This window comes from Podarcis liolepis, assembly GCF_965112155.1.
Source record: "Podarcis liolepis genome assembly, chromosome: 16".
Lineage (NCBI taxonomy): Eukaryota > Metazoa > Chordata > Lepidosauria > Squamata > Lacertidae > Podarcis > Podarcis liolepis.
In genome coordinates this window covers 17,623,545-17,643,009 of record NC_139567.1, presented here as the reverse complement: position 1 = coordinate 17,643,009, position 19,465 = coordinate 17,623,545, and the positions used below count along the sequence as shown (strand labels likewise).

General features: G+C 43.5%; 1 protein-coding gene across 9 annotated transcripts in view; it reads right to left on the bottom strand.

The window, feature by feature from the left end:
- The window catches only part of CADM1 (cell adhesion molecule 1), a 285,550-nt gene that overhangs the window by 24,217 nt on the left and 241,868 nt on the right, over positions 1–19,465 (bottom strand). For 3 of the 9 annotated variants that reach the window (XR_014520381.1, XM_083481080.1, XM_083481081.1), the window contains exons 8-9: positions 17,527–17,592; positions 5,229–5,261 (exon numbers count right to left, since the gene is read on the bottom strand). The exons of 1 other annotated variant lie outside the window; for it this stretch is intronic. Coding sequence is in view for 6 of the 8 variants with exons in the window: in XM_083481080.1 (XP_083337206.1) it covers positions 5,229–5,261; positions 17,527–17,592 (99 nt within the window). In the remaining 2 variants the exon portion in view is untranslated. Of the gene's footprint in view, positions 1–117; positions 710–5,228; positions 5,262–17,129; positions 17,348–17,526; positions 17,593–19,465 lie in introns of those variants that run through there. 5 more of the 9 variants (XM_083481082.1, XM_083481084.1, XR_014520380.1 and 2 more) reach the window with 4 other exon arrangements.

Genomic DNA, 19,465 nt, shown 5'->3' with positions numbered 1-19,465 from the left:
GGGCCTCCAGCTGTTTTTGGACTACAACTCCCATCATCCCTAGCTAGCAAGACCAGTGGTCAGGGATGATGGGAATTGTAGCTCAAAAACAGCTGGAGGCCCAAGGTTGGGAAACACTGCCCTAAAGCTGGTCAACTGCATCTATAACCTGAAGGCCACTATAATTCTCTCTCTCTCTCAATTTTTGTAGCAGCACATGTGTGTGCATTGCAATGCTGCACAATGTCAGAACTTCAATGCAATGCATACCTTTAACAACTGGCATATGGTTTCTGTTTCAGATGAACCAGGAAGGAGGAGGAAACTGAGGGTTCAAAGCGTTCTACTGGAGATGTTAGCATTGGGGTCAACATAGCCACTGGCGCACTCCAGGTACTGTTGGAATACAGCTTGAATCATCCCTGACCACTGGCTATGCTGGCAGGGGCTGAAGGGAGCTGGGGTCCAACTTCTGCAGGGCACTATGTTGGTTAAAAAAGAGGCAGTGTAATGTGGCCATAACTGTGTGTGTGTGTGGGGGGGTTAAACCCACTAGAGAACTTATTGTGAAGTTGTTCAGAAGCACTTGTCCTGGGGAATTAGCATCACACTCGGAAATATTTGAGAGCAGCGTTTAACATCCTAACTCTGTCTGAACTGCATTATTGAAATGCATATCTGATTTAAAAACGACACTCTTCTGCTCTTCCTTTCTCTGGTAAGTGGTTCACTGGGGAATAAAGGGCATTGTTAGCATCATTAGCCAAAATAGGGTAGGTGTACTCTCAAGTCAAGCTTTGTAGGACAAATTCTTGGAATGACTTTTTTTTTAGGATAGAAAGGATTAAAAAAATCAAATCTCCAAAAATAGCAAGGGGTTGGCTTGTAGGAATCATTTGGTCCACCTCTCCAGCACGTGCAGCTGTCCTGCTTTGTTCTACTGATTTAGAGAACAGAAACTTTCCAAAAGGCATCTGCACTGCAAGGTGAAAGTTAAAAGGGAAATGGGATTCTTGAAAAAAGGCACTGAAGTGCAGCCAAAGCCAGAGCCCCAGCGTCAGCCACGAACAGCATGCTGTTATTAGAATTCTGACAATGAATGCAGAAGAGTGGGGGGAGGGGGGAAGCACACCTGGAAACCCGCAAGTTAAAGATCTCAGCTTTAAATGCAGTTGGAAGAGTTAAATGCTCGTGCTTTAAACTTGCCCATGCATAGCTGCTGTTAAGTCCTGCCTTGTGAGAAGAGAGATGGCGGGAGGTTGCTATAGTTTTGCATGCAGACAAACTCCTTCCCCCGCCTCCAGTCCTTTCGGATACACTCCAAAAAATTCATGGAGTGATCAAGCACCTCCCTCATATCGAAAAGCAGCCTGTGTCCTCAAATGAGACTTTGGGTATTGGGCCTTCCGCTAGTGTTTTAATTTGAAATTTTTGGAGGCAATCCATCTGGTTTGACAGGTTACCCATCATGCCCATCATGCATTTCTCACCATCCACAGACATGCTCACTTTCATTTGGACATTGTTCAGAACAAAATGGCCAACACACAAGAAATATCTGCTCAACTTCATACACACGCTGGCAATGCAAGCTTGGAAGGAAACCACAAAGAAGCTTCAACGGGGGAAGGGCAACCTTGACAAAGAAGGGACACCAAACGAACCAGGATCTTTTATTATTACTTTAAGGCAGAAAGCATATCATAGGTCAATTTGCCTGACATGCCTAGTAATTTATTTGTTCAACAACTTTCTCATCTCCAGTTTGGAAGTTATGGGGTGCTTGCAGTCAATATGCTGACCATTTTCAATGCACAAGGCATTTCTGGCTAAATATCTGATCTGTTCCCCAGTTTACTTTGGGCTATATTAAGGCTAAAGTTGACTTGATTTGTGGGTCTTGTATACCTCTAAAATGTGTGCATGTATGTGTGTGTTCTTGCATCATTAATAGTCCACTTTCCAAAATATTTTCCAACTATCTTTCTAATGAGTATCAACTATCTAATGGGCCGAACAATGTTCAAGTGTACATATTAGTAATTTCACTGAAATTATTTAGTGAAATTAACTTATGCAACCTGAGGTGACTTCAAGTGCAATGACCTCAAAATATTAGTTTTATTTATTTTAAAGATTAGGGATACCCATACAACATTCATGCCTCTGTTTCCTTAAAACAAAAGCTACAGTTTCCTCTTTGGGCAGCAACAACTGAACATCTAATTCATTCTTTTGTTTTGTTTTGTTTTGTTTTTGTCCCAGCTTTTACTTTTGTAAAACTCTTGTTCTGGAATTCTTTGCCCATTACCATAATGTTTTCTTTACAAGTTTTCAGATGCTTCTGTCATTAATGGTGGTCTCAATGGAACCACACAACCAATAGGACCTCAGTAAGTCTTAAATATCTTTTTGTTTACACAGTGCTAGCAATCGTGGCAAGTGGATACAAGGTGCTTCATAATGGTTCATCTATGTTGGTACTGTCAATCCCAATGAATCTTGAGTACAACTGAGACCCTTGGTTCATTTAGGCTGTTACTCTCCACCCTCAAATCCAATCTAGCTTGTGGCTTCTGTGACTGAAATGTTGCTGACATAAGAGTGGACAATGGGATGGGGGCGGATTAGCCAATTCTCCAGACTTCATCATTTATTTCAGTAGCAAGTGAGTCAGGACTAATGCTCAATTATAAACCCATCACTAATAATTGTTTATTAGCAGAAGGTAGCTTTAGCTGCTACTATAGGCCTGAAGCAGCAGACATACAGAGCTTTAACACTTCAGTGACAGTCAAAAGGTTTCAGTTAAAATGTCTACTCGTTGAGCCAAAATTCCTAATAGTATGATAATTAGAAATGTAGAGGCAAACAGAATCAAGCTAATTCCAGTGGGATTTTATCAATTTACAGTGGGCTCTCCAGTCTGCAAATCAACTGCTGAGTATGAAAATACAACATGCAGACTCTCTTAGGCCAAATAGACATCCAAGATGTGTATTTGTCTAATACACTTTGTCATCTCTTCCTTCAGCATTTGCCGAAAACTGAGGATTTGAGAAGGCTGACTTTGGAATTTCAAAGACTTCCTTTCCACACACGTAGAATACAGAGAAATAGGACAGCAGGACTATGTGCAGGAATGTTTCACGTCCATGCTTCTAACGCCTTTGGTGCATGCACTGTGCCCCAACTGCATGTGACTGGGGACTTCCAACACGGTGGCAACCACGGTGGCTGCTATCCTGAAAAATGTTCAGGCAGGCAGATACCAGTTCCATGTCTCTGCAATGACAGGCCCTCAACATATTATGTCCATCTCTATTAGGAGCATGCAGAGTGAAGACACTGGACATGCTCAAGTAATTCCCAAATGGCAACTGCAAAGGAAGACCTGGCACCCTACGCAACAAGGAAATCTGTTTTACATTAAACTAAGGTAAAGGTAAATGGATAAAGGGACCCCTGACCATTAGGTCCAGTCATGGCCGACTCTGGGGTTGCGGCGCTCATCTCGCTTTATTGGCTGAGGGAGCCGACGTGCAGCTTCCAGGTCATGTGGCCAGCATGACTAAGCCGTTTCTGGCAGCGCACAGAAACGACGTTTACCTTCCCGCCGGAGCGGTACCTATTTATCCACTTTGACGTGCTTTTGAACTGCTAGGATGGCAGGAGCAGGGACTGAGTAGCGGGAGCTCACCCCGTCGTGGGGATTTGAACTGCCAACCTACTGATCGGCAAGTCCTAGGCTCTGTGGTTTAACCCACAGCGCCACCCGGGTCCCACATTAAACTAATATTGTTATTTATTAGATTTCTATACCACCCTTCATCCAAAGGTCACAGGGTAGTTCACAATATAAAAACACAATGATAAATACCGTAATAATAAGCAAGAACAATTACCCTCCCCATTTAAAAGGCCATAGATTGTTTAATTAGCCAAAGGCCTGGGAGAAGAGGAATGCTTTCACCTGGCACCTAAAGAAACGTAATGAAGGTGCTAGGCGAGCCTCCTTGGGGAGGGCATTCCAATGTTATAGTGTCATGAAGAATTTGACCTAGTAGACCCCTTGTGAACCTTTGGATTATGTATGAATTGGATAGCCAATTACGAATTGCACAATAACCATAATGTGATGTTTATTACAGAAGTCTCCCTCAAGGCTGATAAAATAGATTGGGAGTGAGTGAACTTTAAAAGGATATCGGGTGGCAAAGGCTGGGGAAGACCCCAGTCTCAAACTCAGAGCTGCTCACAAGCAAAGCCAATGTACGGCCTTCTGTAAGTTACTGAACTCCCACTCCCGTCAGCCCCCGCCAGCCAAGCAAATGGCCAGGGTTGATGGGAACTGTAGTCCAACAACATCTAGAGGACACCATGTCAGCTCTTTCACTCAGGGCAATCATTCCAATAAGTTTCACCAAGTCTTGTGCTTCTTAAGAAAAAGACAGGGTGCACTTTTAGCAATAAGGTTATGGGTTAAAATTTAGTCAGGTAACTGGAATTTGTATATTAAAGTTATTTTATCAACCCAGTTGCTAGTCTGTGATACTGGATCCTACTTTAAAATCTGGGGGACGTGAAAGCTGTCAAGCTGTTTGAAGGAAGAGACGCAAAACAGGTGAGTGGGGTGAGCTTGCTTGTCTGTTCTGACCATGGCCAGGGAGAGCCCGTTGCAGTGGAGCATGTGTTTGGAAGCTTGCTAATGAAAGGCTTTCTGGTGACCTATGACACGACAGATTACTCCGTGGAACTGCCTCAGCATACTAAATGTCTTATGCCTCTCTTGCATACCTGAGAGATTCCCTGGGAATGGCAGGCATTACAATTAAAACAACACTTGGGCCACAATTTCCAAAGCCAGATTCCTCTGGAATGTTTCGTTCCGACTGTCAGAAATACTGGTTGCTGAAATGCAGCCATTCCTCTTGTTCTGCTCTGATATGCCTGCTGTTTTTGCTGGGTTTGGGGAATAGCTGGATGCCCAGGCCTGCAACAATTGAATGCTAAATTCGCAGCAGAAACGACAAGGCTAGACATCCCTTCGAGTCTTAAAAATCATGGCATATTTATGAGATCAGTCCACTTGAAGCATTAGTCCTCCAACCCCTAAAAAAAAAAACTTTATCTCTGGCTCCCTCATTTCTCTGCCCGCCCCCTCCGCCTCCTGCCTTTCCTCCCAGGCTTGCCTTGCCACTCAGCACAGCGCTGCTGAGAGAAAAGATAAACAGGAATGCAATACCAACCGTGAACTGCCGGTTCTGTCGTCGCCGTTGTGTCTACACACGGGAACAGAGGTTTGGAGGAAGGGAAGAAACAGGAGGAACAGCATGCAAAAAAAGGGAAATGGAAAAAATGGAACAGATAATATATGAGCAAGCTTTCAAAGAACATTGCGTGACAAGCAATAATAAAATGAAAGGCAAAAAGCATTTGAAGTGAGTTGCACTGTTTTAAAGAGACATGCCTTGAGCTTAAAAGCTGTGAGCCTGAGGGGGTGGGGTGGGGGGGACCCTTGTTTGCTTTGGTTCTGGAGATTTGCCAGCAGGGATGCTTTCTGGTGGTCAAGAGTTAGGGAGACATGCAAAGTGGGGAGAAACACCAGAGCCACCTGCTCCGTGGGGAAGTGAGCACAGGGACATCAAAGGGCTCCAGGCTATGAAAGCAGAGGCAAGTCTTGAAGAAGCTTTCATACATTCAAACATTGCCTTTGCAAAAGACATTCCCTTCTATGGGGGAATGCCAGAGGAGTCAGTGCATTACCTGGCTGCCGGGGGTCTCCTTTCCCTTTTGTCATGCACATAATACCTGCGGATGCTATGCAACATTCTGCATCCACCTGATCCCGGGGAATACCAATGATAGGAAGTCTCCCAAGAATGAATGCATACAACGCCATTGCATTCACGCTGAAAACAGGTCATCATTGAGGAGGTAGCCTTGCCTCTAGCAAGTCATGCATAGTTTAGATAAAGAGATACATATATAAAGACGACAGAACAGATTCCATCTTTGCAAACTGAAGAAAAGCTTTCTGCAAAGATCTCCATCTCTAGAGAGTGCTCTGTGGACCAGATACTGAGAAGAACTGTGAATGTTTCCACAAGTTTCCTGTTGCTTGGGATGTAACTAGAAAATGAAAGGGCACCCCAGTTCTAGCAGACTGTGCCGTTCTCAGTTCATTTTAACAGCATGCAGGCTAAAAGCATGACAGACTCCAGTGCTTGTGGAACTAAGTGGGTTGTCAAACGTACTCCTACCTTAGGGCTGTGAATGCACCAAAGAGAGGAACATTCCTAGATGGGACGTCCTCTGGCAGCCTTGCCCTCTGAAGCTTTACTGAGGGAGCCCAGTCCCGGTCTCAGGTGTCTCTTTGGGTGTAGAGGATGCTATGTATTCTCCATGTACCTTGCTGGAAAAGGTCTTCCCTACCTTCCTAAGGTTTCTGGACCTTCTGAAGCATCCCCAAAGGGTGTAAAGAGTTCTTATTCAAAGACTATTTGTATATGTCAAAACATACGTTAGACATATTGCTTTTGCCTAGTTTTGCCCACAGTTCAGCCATGACAACAAAAATTATCACATAAATCAGCTAAGCCTTCACTTGTTCAGCAACATTAGAATCCTAGGGTGGGCGGGAGTAGAGAACATTTCTTTTTTGGGGGGTTGGGGGGACTAAGGTTGCTTTCCTCCATGGGTAAACCAGCACCCATGAGTGAACCAACCCCCTATTCTCTCTCTGGGGGGCTGGGGCTTGCCTTCAACAGGGACAGACCCTGGAAGGAAAGTTAATTCACTGGAAGAAAAATGCTTGAAGTCGATTCAGGCAAAGGCTCTCAACTTCTTTTCTACTCTCCCAACTTCCGTCACTCTGCATAAAATATGGTTATGCGCATGGCTAGCATGGAAACGAAGTGAGCTGCTTGAGGATGGACAGATTGCTCTGTCCCTCTCCAGGCAGCTTGCTTGGCTTCCATGATGAGCAGGATGAAGAATGTTATGCCACGCTGGCCATAGGATCAGTGCTGGACATGCAGCCCCTTCCCTAAAGGTCAGAAGAGTGGGCAGGGGGCTGTGGAGGAAAGATTTGTGGGCCAGATCCAGCTTGTGAGCTAGCGCTTTGCCATCTGTGCTGGAGGAGTTGGACATAAAGGGTCCTGTCCCCCTTTCCATTTCAGCAACAAACTGATATACCTTTAGCTCCACACATGTGGGTTGGGGCCATAGGATTGGTGAGACGGCTGTTTTGGGAGCAGCTCGAAAAGTGCTAAGTGTTCAGAGTTTCTGCAGCGCAGCACAAACAAGGCCATTTACCTCAAAAGAAGGTTTGGGAGGTTCCTCTTTAGTTCAGCACAGGCAATGTTTAAATGAACAAAAGAATAGCTTTCTGCAAGGCTCCACAACATGTAATTGAGCTCATAAACTACCCTAGAACTTGAGCTTTTCTATTATTACAGAAGACAAGCACATGGAGGTGTTTCTCCACAGTTGACATGCCACCCTCAGAATCCAGAGACGGCCAGACTTTCCACTTAATAGAAAGCAGGGGCCATTTCCCCTTTGCAATCAAACAGAGGACAATGCATACTTAACTTTCCAGAGCAAGGGTTAGACAATAATAATAATAATAATAATAATAATAATAATAATACAGGTACATAATCCACATGGGGGAAAATACATGATACTTACAGGCTGCCACATTTTAAAATATTGAAGGAAAAGCAACACCCCCTTGCACAATTGAAATAGGTGTTTTATCAAGATTTATATGACAGCAATTCACCTATGGCACATCTTATCCTCCATTCTAACACAGATAGTTTTCCACTTTGCAATCCAATCTAACACACAGTTCAGGACCACCAAGCTCCTGTTCTCACATTGGGAGCTTTGGCAAAATTAAAGCATCAAAAATGCTTGACAGTTAATGAAATAGAAGTTTGAGGCCTGCCCCTTTCATCCTCAATTGCATAGCCTACAATGTCTCATTTTAACTGGTGGGGGATTCAAAGGTGTAAAGGAAAGGTCAGAGGGGATGCTAGGATTAAATTAGATGAGCTGTGTGTTAACGCCTGAAATTTCATGCTCTCCCCAGAATAATCGACTAACCTGTTTCCTCTATGTGTCTGTTTATGTATGGGGGAAATTATGTGAACTTCCGGTTCATAATTAAACCGTGCTGAAACCAGAACTTCTGCTCATATGATGGAAAAAGATTATTAGTCAAGGAACAGTGTTCCGTGTGGACAGTGCAGCTCGCTTTTCCCATCCAGGGACAGAGATCAGCAGGTAACAAACAAACAAAAATGAAACACAAAGTTCTCAAGCAGTTAAAAGGCGAACAAATATTCAAAGTCAAACAACATCATGTTGGCTGCAGCTGGAATGGCAAAGTTATGATTAGCAGATGGGCTGGGTGATCACAGCGGGAAATAAAGCAGTTAATGATTAAAAGGTGCACTGCCTCGAAGTCCAACTCAGTCTAGGCCATCTTCCCAAATGAGCTCCTGGTTTAGCAATGGCATTCATGCTGATATATATATATATATTCTTAAGGCACTTTACAGTGATGTCCAGGAACAAATGGCTTCATTTTCAAAAGCAGAAAGTAACACATAGAAGAAGAAGAATGGTTCCCCCACTCCACCCCACCCCACTTTGAAAGGAGGAGGAATTACCACCTGATTTGTCTCCTTGGGGTAAAAACACTAAGGGACAGATCAAAAATAATCTGCCAGAAATTCTGTAGGTCCCACAAGTGACAGAGGGGACAATAGGAGTCAATTTGCTAACAATACTATGGCATATCCCGTCCACAAAGCCACTAGTTCATGTAAAAACAACAACACAAGAGTGAATCAATTGTCTGTCCGGTCTTAAAGAGCAGTGACAAACTTAAAATTTGCTGAGGATGTGGAGTAAAAATAGTAATAGAAGCATGTCCCCCATTTCTCAGCATCTCCCTTCTTTCCCTCCCACCACCCCATCTATATGTATACCAACTATGTGTTTGCTTTTCAAATATAATCCAAACATTGTAACTGGGGGAAGAGTAGCCCAGCTGCAGGAAAACTGCATTCTAAGTATCAAGTTGCTTTTTATCTCAAGTGTTAGAAACTCTTTATAATAAAAATAAACATAACTAGATACCAAAGACATTAATATTTTGTCATGGATGATGTTATCTTACAAAGTGGGGTGGAGGTGGCATTGTCTATCCCTCTGGATATCAGTCATTTAACATGGTCAATGTAAAAGAACTACCCACCCCCCTAACAAGCCAGCCTCTGAGACAGCTGGGCAATATTAAGTTGAAACAGTGGCATTCAAACTCCTCGGTGGCACATTCTAATCCATTCAGATGGCTTCTCTCCAACTTAAAATTGTTCACTGAGTGTGACAGACTGGGGGGTTTAAAAACTAATCCATAAAATTAGTCCACAGTCTCTAACAGAATGGGTTCCGTAAATGAAAATCCAAGGACAGTTTTTTTTTCTAAAGTCCTAAATCTGTTGCCAGCCTATAGAGTCCAGGCAACTTAACTGCTCCTGCTTTGAGAAACTATGCTTTCCCCCAGAGTAGTAACTGTTTGTATAATTATCACCTACCTGAGATGCCATGCTGCAATCAAAGCATGCTATTAAGACATAATCTTGCATTTATTTGTTTTTTAAAAAGAAGAAAAAGCGGGTAATTTGACATAGAATTTGCACACAGAGCTGAAAGAGCTGCCATTCTGGGTCAAGATTATCGAGCTCAAGCACCCTATGGCTGGACGGGCATTTGCCCCTGGGATGCTTAGAAGAATGCATGATGGAAACAGATCTATAGGTGACTGTAAAAAGCAGGACACAGTCAAAATCTTCCATTTATTCCCACCTGCTTCAGCTCCTTCGATCTGCATTATGTTTCAGTTAAACTAGACAACTGCAGGATTTGCAGGGCAGAAAGAACACAGAAGCAGGGATGTAACAGGCCTAGACAGAGCAAGTGGAACCACCCTGAAAGGAAGGGGGCAGGAGGTGCCCTGTCTGACGCTGCTGCCGGAAGAAGAGCACACTATGCAAAACAGCACTTCCAAGCGAGAGCGTTGGAAGTGGCGCTTTGTACAGCGTCCTGCTTGTACTACACCCACGAGATAGCTTCATTTGCGGACCAGATGTTTCACAAAAATAATCAGGATCCGTTTAGTAGTTTTGTGTAGCATAGAAAATTATTTTTTGAAGCATGGAACTGCATACTGGGCAGAGATTTAACGCTTCATTCCACACAGCTCTCCATCCAGGCCTCCAGCCTAGTGAAATGAAGCATCCTTGAATGAACATGCAAAAGCACCTTAGCGCTGGCGTTGGGGGAAACAAAAAGCAATTTTAATCAAAGGTCACCCAATCCCAGCTGGAATGTCTCCTGTGCAAGTCCCAACACAGCAAATAGGAGTTGCACAATGAACCTAGAAGAATTGCCCCCCCTTTTTTGCAGGGGAGAGGGGTACCAGGAAGCCAGTTCAGTGTACCCAACATTTGCTGTCCTCAGCAGCTGATCCAAGAGGACAGGTGGGACCAATCCTGTCAACACAGCTGACTGACCAGAAGTGGGGTAGCAGAAGCCAAGGTAAACTGTACATTTCTTTTACAACTCCAGGAGCTTCCAGGTATGCTAGGAATGAAATGAGAAGCCATCAGAATACATGGAAGCTTAATATTACTCAAGCTGCCTTTCCCCCTTCAATTTGAGAAGTTTTCTTTCAATGCATAAGTGAAACTGGTTTCCTCAGAGCAAGGGTTTGATTCCATAAAAAGGAAAAAAAAAATGCTCTTGCTGGTTCTTGGCTGTGCACTGGCAGCAGAAACCGCTTCTCCTACTTATTTCTTCCCAGGTGTAGGGGGCTCTACCTCCTCCTCTCTTCCCTTTTAATGTGGTCACACAGTGGATGAAAATGTCAGGAGATCGCAACATCAACTCTAAATTAACTTGACATTTTACCAGAGACACAAGGAAGCCTCCACAGAAAGCCAAGATGATACAATAAATAATTTGCGGGAACTGAAGGTTATGCCAGTCTGTGAAATGCTCCTGGGAACCAAACGCCTGTCTCAGGGGATGTACAAAGGCCACCTTTGCAGCCTTCACCAAGCTGGTGCCCTCCAGATGTTTTGGACTACAACAGCCATCAGTCCCAGCCAGCAGGGGCGTAAGATGACCTCGGGTCTGATGGCAGCCACAAACCAAACCATCTGGAGGAAACAAGCTTGGCCAACCTGCTGTGGAGAAGGAAACGTGCCACACCGCAAAATTCAGTCTGGCAGAAGAACAGTGGTTGCTTCTTCTGAATTTCTGAAAAATGGGAAGGAGTGTTTCCAAACATTTACGTCCATTAAATATTTGTAGTGCAAATATGCACAAAAAACTCTCAAACAAATTTATCCATGTCTTACAACCAAAAAGAAGAAGAAGCTTGAGTCAAATGTCTGAAGCAATGTTTTGATAATGCTGATGTGATTCTTCCCTTGCATATTGTGACAGTAAGCACCGAATTAAAAGGTGATGTGAGCAGGTTTGGGCCTCCAATGAGTCAAATGCGGGGTTGTGTTGGGTCAAATATAAAATTTTAGACAGGCTGGCACTAATTTGATTTAGAAGACATTCAAATACTTATTTTAGATCCTCGGGTGAAATACCTCAAGTCCTTTGCTGAAGTACATCTCTAAAAACATAGGAAAAGCCTGCAAGATGAAACCCAGGTGGGCCCATCTATTCCAGCATCTGGCAGCTAGCCACAGTGGAAGACCTGAAGTTTCCCCAAAGCCTGCAAGAAGTTCATGAAAGCAATAACTCTCTGCCACTGGTGCTCCTCTGCCACCATGCCCAATACCCAATGACAGACCAATTGTCCTCCAGGAATTTGTCTAATTCTCCCTTTAAAGCTCATCTTGCAACAGCAGATTCCACAAATTAATGATGCATTGTCTGAATCTATTGCCCATTAATTCCACTGCATCTGTTGTTTAAAGTGGGGGGGAGGAAGACTAGTACATGAACATTTTTGTAACCTTCTTGCTGTCTTAACACCACGCCATCTCAGTCTGGGTTTTTTTTTTTAAACGCCATAATGTTGTTTTACAGGAAGGAAAACAGATAACATGTTCAGGCTGTGAGTGAGAGTGAGTTTTGGAGGAATCACGAAGTTGCTTGTGATTGTGCTGGTGCCCCTGCTGAAGACATAATGGAATCTCCATCCTAGGCATGATCCAACATGCCAGTTCCAGCACTAGGGACTCCATGGGAAGATGCTGAAGATGTCTTTTGTTCTATTAGCACAGAAACCAAGAGACAAACAGGGGAGGCTGCAAGCCCATGCCTGCAGTTGCAACACATGCACAAGCACCAATGTACTTGGGTGGAAGAACAATTGGTCTATCAGAGGAGGAGGAGGAAAGATAAACTGAACACACACACACACACAATGTGCTTTGCCCCAAAGAAAAGAAGGGTTTATTTTTAAACAAATATTAAGAACTTTTTAATTATCTCGCAGAAAATAACAGCTGTCCAAATGGAACATTTCAAGGGAAGACTCCAGGGGCAATTTAAATTATGCAGCTTGCTCTGCCATATCATATTGTATGTCTTAATGAATAAAGCCACAAGGACATTTTTGAAGTGATATAAAAGGGTGGTGGGTTTTTTTATGGGGTTGGGGGGAAGCGGTGCTGCTTGCCAGGGAGAGGGCCAAACACAAAACGAATGGAACCTGTGATAGACAAAGGGTTACCCAGTCAAATTATCACATGACATGCTTGGAAATGGATCTCTAGTTAGGGGAAGCTTGGTGGGGAGAGCATGAAGCATCCAGAGACTAGCCATCAAAGGCCAATGGAAAAATCATTCTTAATTACAATGTGGGCAAGAAATAAAATAATTTACTGTGCTTCATCAGCAGTGCTGGAGTTCCTTTGCAGGCACAACTAACTGGGGTCAGGCTTGAAAGAAGGCATTTGGGACTGATAACTGCAGGCTTCTGGCATAAAACAAATGATATTGCAACTATACTGTTAGATTGCCCCCACTCCAGGGACTATGACAAGGGGCTGCCAAGAACAGTGGGCTCATTATCACCTGCCCATTTTAATTTGAAGAGCTTGGGGCTTTATGAAGGTCACCCATAGCACCCAAGCTTGAATCTGAGGTAATTTACACCCACTGGACTTTGCAAGCCTCTATGTGTTTGTATATATAGGTTTTAAGCAGGTGGCAATGTGGGAAGGGGTAAGAGCAACAGCAGAAATGATCTGTTGCCCCTTGAGGCTTTTAGGAAAGCATTTTTCCCTGTGACTACTGCATAAAATGTTGGTAATTATGCTAATTTCATTTGGAGAATGGTTTTCAGTTACACAAACCTTTAGCACGGAAGGAAGAAAATACATTCCTGGAGTTTTATACCGACATTTAATCATTGGTGTTTGGCTGCTGAAGCTTTTAAGGCTAATGGGTGGCTCTAAAGTACTACAGAATGCAGCGAGAGAACGGAAATTCATTTCTGTACCCATTTGTCAGGCAATAATATACAAGGCAAATTTAAGCAGGCAGCCTACTCTCTTGCGGAAAAGGAGAAGGAGGGGGGCATTCGGTTCTCTAACCTTTCATCTGTTTGAAGAGAGAGAGCCCAAGTTAAATTCCATGCAGGAAGATATCAAGCCTTCAGGATAAGATAAATACGTACGCAGCTTGTCTGCTAAGACACAGCAACTCTGCAAGATCCCATCCATCACGGAAAAGGGGGGGAAGAATGAAAGAAGGGATTTGACAAAGTTGTCCTAGTGGCAATCTCAGCTTAACTATGCCTCAGTGCCAGATCATTTGTTACCACCACAAGGGCACTTTGTGCCTAGGGAAGATGTAGCTCTTGAGAAACTGTATGCAGAAGATATAAAATGGCTGGTGCGTGGATGAAACGCCTTGAGTTAAAGCAAAGGGTCCAGAATTACCCTCTGAGGAGGCCTGACGTTGGCTTAAAGAAGAGGGGTGGGGTGGGGGAAAACAGTTGCTTAAATCCAACTAAAAGCCAGGGATTACCTGTGGCCACAATCAGGAGCCTCAATTGGTCCCATTCACTGTTTTGATCTTCTGCTGAAAGAGCAAAGCATAAGATACCAAAACCCACATTTCAACAAAGATGTCTACTACTTACCTGAGTTTTGGAACCCATTATGCTGACAGGCCCTGAGCTAGCACCATTATATCTACTTTGAAGTGCACAAATGATCCGAAGCCCTCCAACTCATTTGTATAGAAGGACTGCAACATTTTTATTAATCGGTATTTAATACCTTTAATTGCCTAAAATGCCATCAGCTAAAAAAAGAACCAAATATATTTAATGTAAGTGCTTATAAAAACTGCAGAGGGAAATTACACCAGCTGAAAAGAGGCAATGTCCATTCTCTTGGACATATAGGAGGAAATGCGTGCTGTGACACACACACACTTGTTATCTAGGAAGAAAGAGATTTTTGCTTCATAAATATAGTTTTCACCCATATGTGAGTTTATGAAACATTAATCAATGGACAACTCATAGGAGTAATCAATTAATTTCTCTCTCACACACAAACACACACACAAATTAACACACACACACAAGGAGCCTGTGGATTCTGGGAAGAGATGGAAGATTCCAATTCATCAGAAGAGTCTTACAGGGGAAAGGGTTCGTTGGGTTCCTGATTGTGGCTGAAGGTAATATAAAGAGTGATGTGGAATAAAGAGGAAGGGAAGGACACACCACACCGCCAATCACGAAGAAGATTGCATCTTATCCGCAACATTTCCTGCAATGAAACTGAGCCATATTACCAGCTTATGTGGAATTAGACTGATAAAGCTTAAAAAGAAGGGGGAAATACTTCTTTAAAAAAATACAAACAAAAAATTACAAACAAAATCAGCAGCACCCAGAGGGAAATGTTGTGAAATTAAAATCCACAGAATCGGCATGGAAATGGCATAAAGAAGTAGTCTTATTATATTCATAGATGACAGCAACCATAGAAGCAAACAGACGGGTGAAGAAGAGGGATAAGTCAGTTCTTTAAAAGAATAGTGGGTGCAATGGTCCACCTATATGGAAACATGGACTTTGGAATCCCATTGGTTTCAGCTAGTTTTAAAGAAAAACTGAGGAGCCAGAGCCTAACAAAGAGGAACAACAAAATGATGGATAGGAAGCTGTCAGTGACTAGTCATCTTCCTCCTACTTCCCGGTATCCCTCAGAGGTTGGATGGTGCTGCAGAGAGAGCTAATTTACAGTCAATTCCCCCACCCATCCAAATACTGCTGGCCAGAGCTTTATTACTGTCTTTCCCCATGTGAGCAAGAGAATCCTTCCCTATCATTCCAACTTACATTATTTTTACTCTGAGTTTTAAAAAGCACTCTGCTTCGCTGTCCAGCACCAACTTGGGTGCAGTTTTTAATGCACACATATTTTGCTTTGAGCACTTATTCCTGAAGGAGAGTTTAGCTTGATACCCAGTCGCCCTAAGATGTCCTCTCCCATCGAAGTTACATTTTCACTTTTAGGTGGTGACAAAACAAAGCAGGATGAATGTCTTCTGGTCCGAAACATCAGATGCAAACCCCTAGCCATGCAGAAAAAAAGACCTCATACTACAAACCCCCAGAAGTCGATATTCTATCCTGAGGTCATGGCAAGACCTCCTATGAACGCAGAGTCTTAAGGTGTGAGCGGGGGAAAGTTAGTCGAGTCTGAACATCTATTTGGGATTATAAAAGCAATACAGTTGCCACAACTTAACTTGCCTCCCATGAAAGACACCTCACACCATGACGGTTTCAACTCAGGAAGTCATTTCTCTTCATCAGGTAGCCTGCTGAGACCCTCCACCCTTCAAATTGCATTTATCTGGAGTCTTCAAGTCTGCTCCTTGCACAGGTTTATAAGGCACATGTTGAGGTTAACCTGTGGACCACCACCACAAAGTGCTAGAAGGTAAATGGTGGGTCAGTGTGTGGGCAGACCCACTCCATAATGCTGCAGACAAAACAAACCACTCAGGCACTCTGAGAACACACAGAACCGATAGGAGCTTTGGTTTCTTAAGATCCTGGAAGGAGAAAAATGTAATGAGGCAAAAGGCTAGACAAGACAACAGAAAATGATAGCTAAGGCACACTGGAAGGAAAGGTTTTTGTTATTTGTACAGATCCATTAATTCTGAATCTCTGGGAAAGCAAAGTGGAAGACAGGGACATAAAGAGAGTGAAGGCACAACAACTGCCTCGAAGGTGAATGGCAAACTTCACGTTAAGCAAAGGGGAGATTGTAACAAGATCAAAGGCTGCCTGTGAAGAGAGTAGTGCAGTCTCACCTTCCGTACAGGACTCTGTCTGGCATCTCTTTGTATCGAAAGAAAAATAAAAAAAGCTGCAACAGAAGCATCCAGGGGGGTGGTGATGACAATGGAAGATGGGTTTGGCAACCATGCCCGGTTATCAGAAGAGGGAGAGAGCAGCTCACAGGAAAGGGTGGGTGGTACAAATGATGTTTGATGGCGGTTGACTGTGTAGAATGTATCTTGGCTCAAAGTGATGGGTGGGAAGGCAGGGCAGGGATTTAAAATTCAGAGGGAACTAGTTTAGAAAGCGTCAGGAAGAAGCTCTGTTTGTGTACGCTGTGCTGATGGCTGCAGGATACTGAAGCAGATTATGATAACTGAAAATCAAAACGAAATTAATTGCCTAGTATAAAGAAAGATGCTTGCAAATATACTACCGAAGCCAAAGTTCAAAGTGAGAATCAGTGCTTTACGTTTTAAAGCATGAATAACTCAAACTGAACCTGGGGGTGGGGGGCGCTGGGCAATGCTAATTTATGGACTCCCTGAGCAGGATGTTTGAGACTTCAGGGACCTCCATTATCAGAGGATCATTTATTGGTGGGCCCCACTTTCCAGTGCTAGCAAAACAAAATAATAATAATAATAATAATAATAATAATAATAATAATAATAATAATTTTTTATTTATTATTTATACCCCGCCCATCTGGCTGGGTTTCCCCAGCCACTCTGGGCGGCTTCCAAAAGAATATTAAAATACTGTGATACATCAAACATTAAAAGCTTCCCTAAACAGGGCTGCCTTCAGATGTCTTCTAAAAGTCTGGTAGTTCTTGTTCTCTTTGACCTCTGGTGGGAGGGCGTTCCACAGGGCGGGTGCCACTACCGAGAAGGCCCTCTGCCTGGTTCCCTGTAACTTGGCTTCTTGCAGTGAGGGAACCGCCAGAAGGCCCTCGGTGCTGGACCTCAGTGTCCGGGTAGAACGATGGAGGTGGAGATGCTCCTTCAGGTATACAGGACCAAGGCCGTTTACAAAAGAAAATAAATTAACAGTAAGCGTAAAAAATGTGGTGACAGCTCCCCTTCTCTCCTCTATCTCCTCCCCCAACCTCTGCCCATCTGCTATTCATAGAAAGTAACACACATTTCTGTTTTTATCCATGGTTTATGAAGGTACCGTACCTGTGGTGGTGGCAGGGATGGTAGTGGTTGTGGTTGTTGTGGGTGGAGGGAGAGTTGTGGGGGGATCTAGATAAAACATAAAAAGGGAAACAGAAAAAAAGCAAATTAAAAAATATGAGCAGAACATAAAACTGGTCAATAAATTAACAAAGAAGCAAAATAAAGGATGGCGGTTATACCCTCTTGCCCACCCTTATGAAGTAGGTCTTAAGTATCAGGAGAAGAGGGCAGGCTAAAATGCGAGGATGGGACTCCATTCATTTGGTGGAGAAGCTCTGGATTAGGATGACTGAAGCAAAGCAACACATTTCCCTGCCCTCAAACATTAGGACAAATTGGTGGCAGTGGGGTGGGGAGAAGCAACACACAACACAAAATTAGTCATTGATACGTGAGTGACATGGTATGGGAAAAGCCTGTGGGGGGGGGGGAACCAATACAAATGAAAAACAACAACACAAAGCAAGTAAAAAAGTTGCATGTTTTCTATGGCTAAGAGGACGGTTTGCAATGTATTAAGAACAATAATGCTTTGTCTTTATTCTGTCTTAAAAAAAAATAAATCTAAAAATTAGGGGCTAGGAGTGGGGCAGGCGAGAGAGACCCTGCTGCGCTTAACAGACTAAATATCAACAGCAGATGAGTACGTCTTTCCCTCTGCCTTTCTCCAGAGCAGTTAACTTCATTATTCTCCCTCCATCAATACATCCCAGCAGGATATAAAACTACTTCTAAGCCAGTAATAAATACAAAAGGGAACGAGAATGTCACGACTAAATATCAAGTTGGATGCATGGAAGATTTTAGTGAGATTTCTTTTAAAATAAAGTCAATGTCTTTGTGACTTATAAATATTAATGCTCTGTCTGGGCTCACAGATTTTCCTCCTGTTTAATATATCACATCCCTTAATGGTCCCAACAGATAAAGATGAAGGGGATTTCTCCCTCCGCCATTAAAAAAAAAAAAAAGAGGTAGGTGGGGGAGCACCATGTATAGAAGACGCTTGACCTGCAAAAGCCAACAGCAAACAATCTCAAGAAGCATCAAATATTTATCCAGAAGAGACAGCATCACGACTTCATAAAAAGTTACTGGGTGGAGGGAAGAAAAAGGGAGGGGGGGGAACCCACCACATATCTGTGCCCAAATGATCAAACTGAATGTGTTAAGTAGAGCACCAGACTTTGAACTCAGGAATGAATCCACAATAATGGAGCATGAAACAGTTCGGAGGCTTTTGATTTTAAATTTTATCTCGAGCATGTCAAACTTCTCATCATTGACACATCTGCTACTCTTTCATCTCCGAGTGAGCTCTCAGATTTTCTAATTAATACATCCAAACTTTAATTATGTGCTTCACCTTTATTGTGTTTGGCACAACTTCCTCAGGAGATAGGAAACATCACTTGGGTGCGGCGTCACTGAGTGAGAGAATGTTTGCAACCACCAAGATGTCTGGAGCAACTGCAATACCAAGGGGTCAAGGCCTCCGTTTGGGAAAACCTTCAGGCAATCAATTCAGCGCTCACCTAAGTGGTGAAATTAAAGGAGCTGATGGTCTAGACATGGGGAGGCAAACTAAGGCCCGGGGGCCAGATCCGGCCCAATCGCCTTCTAAATTCAGCCCACGGACGGTCCGGGAATTGCATGTTTTTACATGAGTAGAATGTGTCCTTTTATTTAAAATGCATCTCTGGGTTATGTGTGGGGCATAGGAATTCATTCATTTCCCCCCAAAAATATAGTCCAGCCCCCCCCATAAGGTCTGAGGGACAGTGGACTGGCCCCCTGCTGAAAACGTTTGCTGACCCCTGGTCTAGGAATCAGGAAGCAGAAGGGTTGGGTGCTCCCTATGGCACTGGTCTTCATCTGGTAGGTTAGTACCTGCTCCTGAGTCGCAGCCTGATCTGAGATGAGCGGCAGCAGTAGCACC